We start from the raw sequence: 8,541 nt of genomic DNA, 5'->3' as shown, positions 1-8,541 counted from the left end.
CACCTGAAGATGATTCAGAGTAGAAGGGTGGAAGGTGGAATATGAAATCTCTGGCAGCATCTGAAACAGCAGCAAAAGAAGTGGAACATTACTTGAGGCTAAACCACAAAGGAACCAGGAGGCAACATCAGGAGGGGGCCTCGGCCTCCATGCCCTGTTGTTGGCCGTCCAGGGGAGCTGGTTGGCTGGACTAGATGGACCACATCTAGCAGGGTTCTCCTTATGTTCTTGTCAGGGGAAGGCCTCCATGCCCTGTTGTTGGCCGTCCAGGGGAGCTGGTTGGCCACTGTGTGAGACAGGAGGCTGGACCAGATGGACCACATCCAGCAGGGTTCTCCTTATGTTCTTATCAGGGGAAGGCCTCCATGCCCTGTTGTTGGCCGTCCCGAGGAACTGGTTGGCCACTGTGTGAGACGGGATGCTGGACTAGATGGACCAATGGTCTGATCCAGCAGGGCTCTTCTGATGTTCTTATGAGCCCAGAGTTCCATGAGTGGAGTTTTTGATGTAGAAGTCTGCCCCCAAAAGCAACTCGGGAGGGGATGGATTAGGGTTGCCAGCTCTGGGCTGGGAAATACCTGGAGATTTTGGGCTTAGACTGGGCAGAGTTTGGGGGTAGAGGAGCTACCTCAGCAGGGTACAATGGCCAACGAGTCCACCCTCCGAAGCAGCCACGTTCTCCAGGGGAATTGATCTCTGTAGTCTGGAGATCAGTTGAAAAAAGTGGGAGATCTCCAGATCCCACCTGGAGGTTGGCAACCTTAGGATGGATACTATTTCTGCCCTTGGAAATGCCCCTTTCCACCACACATCTCTTGCCTTGGAAACCCCCTGAGGGGTCACCATAAGTCGGCTACAGCTTGAAGCAGCTTTCCCTCCATCCATTGGGGGGGGGGAACAGGTGCCATACCTGCCTCCCCCCCCCCCCGGTCTCCAGTTCTTAAAGCTTCAGGGGTGCGATTTCTGCAGTTGTGCAATTCCACACACACTCACTTGGGAGTAAATCCCATTGAAATAAATATATCTTTACTTCACATACCCCGATTTCCTCCCCAGCGGGGCCCTAAAGGGGCTTACCTCCGTCTCCCTTTCTCCGCCGTTAGTATATTTTGACCTCACCCTTCCTCCAAGAGGCCTGGAGTGAGGTACGCTGGTCTCACCTCCCCCTCCATTTTACTCTTTCCATCAACCTCGTGAGGTAAGTTAGAGAGAGGGACTGGCCCGATATCACCCATTCAGCTTCCATGGCAGAGCGGGGGGTATTCGGACCTGGGTCTCCAAGCTCCTAGTCTGAGGCTTTAAGCCGCTGCACCCAAGGTGGTTGGACTCCAGCGTAAATTTGCAAAGGGTCTGACTACCAGATACTACGTTTAGTAACGCAGAGCGTTTCAAAATGTTCGGAGGAAGTGTTGAGGCAGCTGTCTCTATTACAAGCTGCTCGGTGTCTCTTGAGAAAAACACAGTCGGGGGCGAAGGCAGTTGGACGTTTGGTCCTGCTTGGTGACGTAATCCTGTTTTGGTAATCGGGAAGGCTGGATGAAAGGACCTGGGGGGAGGGGAAATATGCAGGGCTATTTTTGGGCAGGAACGCACAGGAACGGAGTTCCGGCTGGCTCCCAACAGGAACTCATTAGCATAGTAGGCCACACCCAACAGCAGAAACTCATTAGGATTGGCTACATTAGGGGTGTGTGGCCTAACATTGAAAGGAGTTCCTGCTACGAAAAAAGCCCAGGGTTTTGACAACAAACAAGGTAAACAGAATAAGAAGCAAAAGGTGGGTGTGGCTGGATGAGCACACTTCTGGTAACATGGGGGTGCGGCCTAATAAGCTAATGAGCTGTGCCATCAGGGGTGTGACTTAATATGCTAATACGTTTCTGCTGTTGGGTGTGGGCTATTATGCTAATGAGTTCCTGCTGGTATTTTTCTACAAAAAAAGCCCTGGAAATATGCATATTTAAGGATCAAAAGCTGATCCTTCCCCTGACCTGGCAAGACCTCGAAAGCCAAGCAGGGCCGACCCTAGCAAGTACTTAGATGGGAGACCTCCTTGGAATACCAGCAGCCAGGAGGGAGGTGGGGGCAGGCTTGATTCAGCCACCTCTCTGAATGTCCCCCAGTAGAGCCCCCAGTAGGGGTCAATCACCAGAGGTCGCCATGACTTCCAGGTACACACGCGCACGCGCGCACACACACATGCACATAAAAATACAAAAATACCCAAAAGAAAATGTTGGTTCCTAAGACACATCCTGGCTCTCAAGAAACCAAAATAGGGACTGTGAATCAGTGGTAGAGCCTCTGCTTTGCATGCCAGAGGTCCCACGTTCAGTTCCTGGCCCCTCCAGCAGAAAGCGGTAGTTGATATAAAAGACCCCTGAGAGCTGCTGCCAGTCTGAGTAGACAATACAGACCTTGGTGGACTGATGGCTAGATTGAGAATAAGGCCGCTGCAAGTGTTCACGTGTGTTCAAAGTATTCATCATAGGGTGGATTTGAACTGAGGTCTTCCAAGGTGGTGGTGAGCTCTCCCTCTCTGGCCACCTTCAAGCAGCGGCTGGACAAACCCTTGTCAGGGATGCTCTAGGCTAGGCTGGTCCTGCGTCGAGCAGGGGGTCGGACTGGAGGGCCTGTAGGGCCCCTTCCAACTCTGTGCTTCTATGACCATGAGACATCTCAGACTGATTTTGTTGTTGGGCAAGTACTTAGATGGGAGACCTCCTTGGAATACCAGCAGCCAGGAGGGAGGCGGGGGCAGGCTTGATTCAGCCACCTCTCTGAATGTCCCCCAGTAGGGCCCCCAGTAGGGGTCAGTCACCAGAGGTCGCCATGACTTCCAGGTACACGCACGCGCGCACACACATGCACATAAAAATACAAAAATACCTAAAAGAAAAAGTTGGTCCCTAAGACACCTCCTGGCTCTCAAGGGACCAAAATAGGGACTGTAGTAATTAGGAGAAGGGATTTTAACCTCCCCCCCCCCCACATTACCCTCACCCTATCAAAATCCCCTTGCCCCCTGTATCAGCCAGGGAATAACATATGGCGTGCTGGAAAGTTCCATCAAGCCACAGGTGACTTACGGTGACTCCGTAGGGTTTTCAAGGCAAGAGACGTTCAGAGGTAGTTTGCCATGGCCTGCCTCTGCATCACAACCCTGCTACTCCTCAAACATCTCCCATCCAGATAGTAGCCAGGGCTAACCCTGCCTAGCTTCCGAGATCTGACAATTGGGCTACCCCAGACTACCCAGGTCAGGGAGGGATAAAATATAGGTACCACTTCTTAAGGCGATGCATCTGTCCTTGCTGTGGTCCTTGCTCCCTCTGCTGGAACAAAGGAGGTATTGCTGGCTGTTGAGAAGCATCGAGTAAAATGCTAAAAACTATGATGCGGTGTGTTAGTCACCAGAGCCTGCTGCTGCTGCGGATTTCAGCATCCACGCCGTTGGCAGGGGTGAAAATAACTTGCATTCCTTATTGTCTTGTGAGCAGTGTTCCCTCTAAGCTGAGTTAGTGTGAGCCAGCTCACAGTTTTTTAGCCTCCGGCTCATGCATTCTTGTCTTAAGTCAGGAAGGATGGCTCCAGAGCAAACTAATTTAAGCAGTAGCCAAATCGCTCGCTCACAACCTTAATGCCAGTAGCTCACAAAGCAGAATTTTTGCTCACAAGACCCCACAGCTTAGAGGGAGCATTGCTTGTGAGAGTTGAAAGCGGAATGTGGAAGGTACCACTCTGGCCACTTCCTCCTAGGTACACCATAGCCACTGTTTGTGAGTAGAGTCGCCCAACTGTGTGTTAATGCCCCTCTGCCTCTGCTCAGCAACGTGCAATGCAAAAACTAAGGCGGCAGAGGTTCCCCTCCCCCTTTAGCAAAGCCGGCAGAAGCATCACCTGCTTAATTTCTGTGTGTGAAGTGATGGAATCTGTTTGCCCTGTAAAGAAGCACTCGAACAATTCTGCTTGGGGTTAGATTTTTGTTTGTTTGTTTTGTTATTTCATGTCGAGTGTATCCAACAATTCATTTAAGAGTGTGTGGGAGCACAACTTGGGCTAGCCATGGAAGACATCCGCTGGGATGAAGGATAACCAGGGCTATTTTGGGGCAGGAACGCACAGGAACGGAGTTCCGGCTGGCTCCTGAGTTGGCCACGCCCAGCAGGAACTCATTAGCATAATAGGCCACACCCAACAGCAGAAACTCATTAGGATTGGCTTCATTAGGGTATGTGTGGCCTAACATGCAAAGAAGTTCCTGCTACAAAAAAAAGGCCCTGGGTTTTGACAACAAACAAAGTAAACAGAATAAGAAGCAAAAGGTGGGTGTGGCTGGACGACAACACTTCTGGTAACATGGGGGTGTGGCCTAATATGCTAATGAGTTTCTGCTGTTGGGTGTGACCTATTATGCTAATGAGTTCCTGCTGGGCTTTTTCTACAAAAAAAGCCCTGAGGATAACCTTTGAATGCACAGCCAAAATATGGTGGGAACTCTTCTTGAGCTACCGTGACTGTGGATTTCTCGATGTCGGTCTCTCCAGCTTACCGACAGAACCGCATTCTGTCTCTTGCAGATCTGGATCCCTCCGCACCTCATCCCATACCAAAGCAGATGTGCCCATGACAGCGCCCGGCCTCTAATGAACCATGTTCAACCCAATGAACCCGCCAGTCAACAACTACGTGGAACACTGTTACCTTCGGCCGCTCCATGGGCAGAGCCAACCCAGCAGCATGGTGGAAGGTTGGTGTCACCATCACGGCCGGTCTGTGGTCTAGGGATCATACTCTGTGTCCTGTATTCAGCGATGTGCAGGCAGAAATGTAAAGAGAGCAGTTCTGTGCATGCAAGATCTTGTGCAACACCAAGCATTTTCTCCCTTGCAGGGCCTTTTCTTTCTTTCTTATTTTGGATAAAGAGGTGCTGGATCTCTCAAGAGGGAGATGAAGTTTTCAATCTGTATACTGAAAACTCATGAACTTTTAAAACATTTTTGAAAGGACTTTGTCAAAGGGGTTCCGGAACGCTGTTCTGGCACGTTCCCCCTGAATAAAAGCCCTGCTCCCTTGGATCTTTCACTGCTCAGAAATGGCTTGTGCAACATCTTGTATGAGTGGGAAAGCAGTCTGAGATGCACTGGGTTTCAGTTAGCAGAAGGTACTAGTATGAAGCTTTTTGGATTCTTCCGCTTGCAGAAGAATCCTAGCACATTCGGAAATCTTTAAATGGATCTAAGCCTGTGTTTTTATTCACTATGGCTTTTCCTCATTCTCATTTTACTCACTGCTAGGTTCCCGCTTCTATTTTGGGGGGAGTGTTCTGTTCTGTACATTTAAATCTGCAGGGAGATATGCTGGAAATAAACTTGTGTGATATCGAATTGACCACTAGAGGGAGCAAAACACATGCGAAATGGGTGGAAACCCCAAAAACCCAGGAATTTAGCAGCAAGTAAAATGAGAATGCCCCTAATCTCATCAATCTGCTCACCCATCCATCTGTTTCTTAAGGTTTTTCAAGACTCCCAGAACAATTTTCATATTACTTTACTTTACTTTACTTTACTTTTACAATTCGATTTATATACCACCCTTGACCCCTAGGTCAAGGTGTGCTCAGGAATCATTGTGTCTCTGCTGTGGGACATTTTTATCTTGCAGAAGATTTGGAGGTACATGATTCAAGCACGTTTTCAGTTTAGATGGAATATCTGCAAGGGTCTGTTGGGCCCGGAGCGCGCTGGAGCACCGCTCCGGCAGCCCAGGAGCAGGTAGAAATGGCAGTGGCAGCAAGGCCCCGCCCCCAGCTGCCCGCCCCCTGACCCCGCGCTCCTTCTCTCTGGAGTCATGCTGCAGCAGCGGCGCGATCTTTCCATTATATTCTATGGCCCCATAGAATATAATGGAAAGAGAGAAGAGGTTTTTAAACTTTAAACCCCTTCTCTCTTCGCTCCCCCCTCCCCGCTGGCTGGGAAAGGGGAGGGGAGGCTTTTGAAGGTGCCTCCCCCCTTTTGCTTCCCCTTCTGACATCACTTCCAGTGATGTCAGGGGGCATGGCATATGCTGATAAGCTATTATGCTAATAGCCTATTAGAACACACTTGATAGGACCCTGTAGGTATATATGACAAGAGAAAATCAGTGGGCAGACTGCCTCTCAGGGAAGTTTATCCCATTTGAGTAATCTTCTCAAAGGCTAAGCTAAACACTACTCTTAGTCCTGGATGTACCTCAATCTGCCCCGGTTATGGGAAGCAGGTGCTTTTATTTACTTACTTGCTATTATTATTTTATTATTTAGTTTATTTAAATCCTGCCTTTCTCCCCAATGAGGACCCAAAGCAGCTTACACCATTCTCTTCTGTTTTATCCTCAGAACAACCCTGTTAGTTTAAGCCAAGAGAATACGACTGGCCCGAGGTCATCCAGCAAGCTTTCATGGCATAGTGGGGATTCAAACCTGGGTTTCACGGATCATAGGGCTTTTCAGCAGTCTCATTTTCCTCACTTGTAAAGTTCCTGTTGCTTGGGGGGGGGCGGTCTGTTCCGCATACGTTTTGCTCCCTCTAGTGGCCCATTTGATATTACATCGGTTTATGTCTGGCATAAAACCCTGCACTTTAAATCTGCTGGAAGATATGCCAGACATAATCTGATGTAATATTGAATCGACCACTAGAGGGAGCAAAACGCATGCGAAACAGACCTCCCCCCCCAAAGACACAGAAACTTACAAATGAGGAAAATGAGAATGTGGAAAAGCCCATAGTCCAACACTTACACCACTACACCACAACTTAATTTCAACCCTGCCTTTCTCCTCAGGGGGACTCACAGCAGTGTACATAAATTCTTCTCTCCTCCCATTTTAATCCTCACAACTGGTTATCCATCTTGCCATTTCTGCAAACAAAATCCTGGGCAAGGTGGACATTTAGTCTGATGCCACAGGGCTCTTCTTATGCTCTAACGATGGTTACATCTCAGCCCCGCACCTGCATGCGTCTATCAGTCCATCAGTGCCCCCCATCTGCCTTTTCATCCCCATCCATGCTGCAGGGCCATTTGAGGGCCAAACGACACGTTACGTTTTATGCCAGTTTGCCATGGGGACTTGCAGCCATACTGCATCTGTGAGACCCAGCAGCAACTCCTGGGTAAAAGTGCAGCAGAGGCCTGATTCGGATGAGAACTGCAGCAAAGTTCCCTCACTGCGCCAAAGGTCTGATCTGAATTGGGCCACTGCTGCACTTATAGACAGGAGTTGCCAACAGGGACTTGCCGCTGCAAAATGGCTGCCCAGTCCCTGCTGGCCACTTGTGTAAAGCCTCGCAAGGAAGGGGTCCTAAAATACTCTTGGTTCATGGTCAACGTAATGTCTGTTTATGACACCTTTCCACCTGATCAGGGTCCCTGTAGTTTGCCCCCGAGCCATGGGCAAATAGGCCACTGGACAGCGGGAAGATCTCCGGGACAACCCCTTTCCATTTCTAATGGCTCACTCTGTTCTCTTCCAGGAATCAACGACTTGTCATATTACCACCAGGCACCCAGCAGCAACTCCTGGGTAAAAGTGCAGCAGAGGCCTGATTCGGATGAGAACTGCAGCAAAGTTCCCTCACTGCGCCAAAGGTCTGATCTGAATTGGGCCACTGCTGCACTTATAGACAGGAGTTGCCAACAGGGACTTGCCGCTGCAAAATGGCTGCCCAGTCCCTGCTGGCCACTTGTGTAAAGCATCGCAAGGAAGGGGTCCTAAAATACTGTTGGCTCATGGTCAAGGTAATGTCTAGTTTTGTTTGTTTATGACACCTTTCCACCTGATCAGGGTCCCTGTAGTTTGCCCCCGAGCCATGGGCAAATAGGCCACTGGACAGCGGGAAGATCTCCGGGACAACCCCTTTCCATTTCTAATGGCTCACTCTGTTCTCTTCCAGGAATCAATGACTTGTCATATTACCACCAGGCTAATTCTGTGGGGAACCACCACAACTATGGGGCGGCACCCGGGAGTGAGCACCCTGCACATGCTGATGGTGAGTCTAGAGCAACAATCCCCAAACTAGCTCCCACCAGTGGGTTTCCTGCCACCCATTCACTGCTTGGTCAAAGCACTTCTTCTTGGAAGCAAGAAGCCCATCCTTTCTTTCCTCCATCTCATTGGAGCAGGAGCTGCTTCACAAGAAACCAGGAGGCATCATAGGGTTGCCAACCTCCCCGGTTTGCCAGGGGTCCCCCAGATGGCCAGCAGGGGAAGCCCCACCCCCAACACCCACAGCCACCCCTCTCTCTCCCTTTGTGGAACCCGTGTTTCCTCCCAAGCCCGATCTCCGCTTGAGATCAGGCTTGCAGGGAAATGCCAGCTTCGTGCACTTAAAAGGGAAACGCGGCTGCTCTTAAAGGGGAAACGCCGGCTCCTGCACTTAAAAGGGAAACGCCGGCTCCTTTAAGTGCAGGGAACTGCCGTTTCTGGAGATCTGGCGCGCAGGCGGGGGGGGGGGCGGACGTCCCCAACGTGATGTCATCACATCAGGG

The 8,541-nt window shown here is 50.2% G+C and overlaps 1 protein-coding gene across 1 annotated transcript in view; it reads left to right on the top strand.

Annotated features, from left to right (window-relative positions):
• Positions 1-4,653: 4,653 nt before the first annotated feature.
• Positions 4,654-8,541, top strand: part of GLI1 (GLI family zinc finger 1) — a 24,442-nt gene continuing 20,554 nt past the window's right edge. The window contains exons 1-2 of the mRNA XM_015414121.1: positions 4,654-4,750; positions 7,524-7,638. Of these exons, the coding sequence (XP_015269607.1) occupies positions 4,654-4,750; positions 7,524-7,638 (212 nt within the window). The remainder of the gene's footprint in view (positions 4,751-7,523; positions 7,639-8,541) is intronic.

This window comes from Gekko japonicus, unplaced genomic scaffold (genome assembly GCF_001447785.1).
Source record: "Gekko japonicus isolate JY-2015 unplaced genomic scaffold, Gekko_japonicus_V1.1 scaffold4019, whole genome shotgun sequence".
In the NCBI taxonomy this organism is placed as follows: domain Eukaryota; kingdom Metazoa; phylum Chordata; class Lepidosauria; order Squamata; family Gekkonidae; genus Gekko; species Gekko japonicus.
This window is presented reverse-complemented; position numbering and strand designations above follow the sequence as displayed.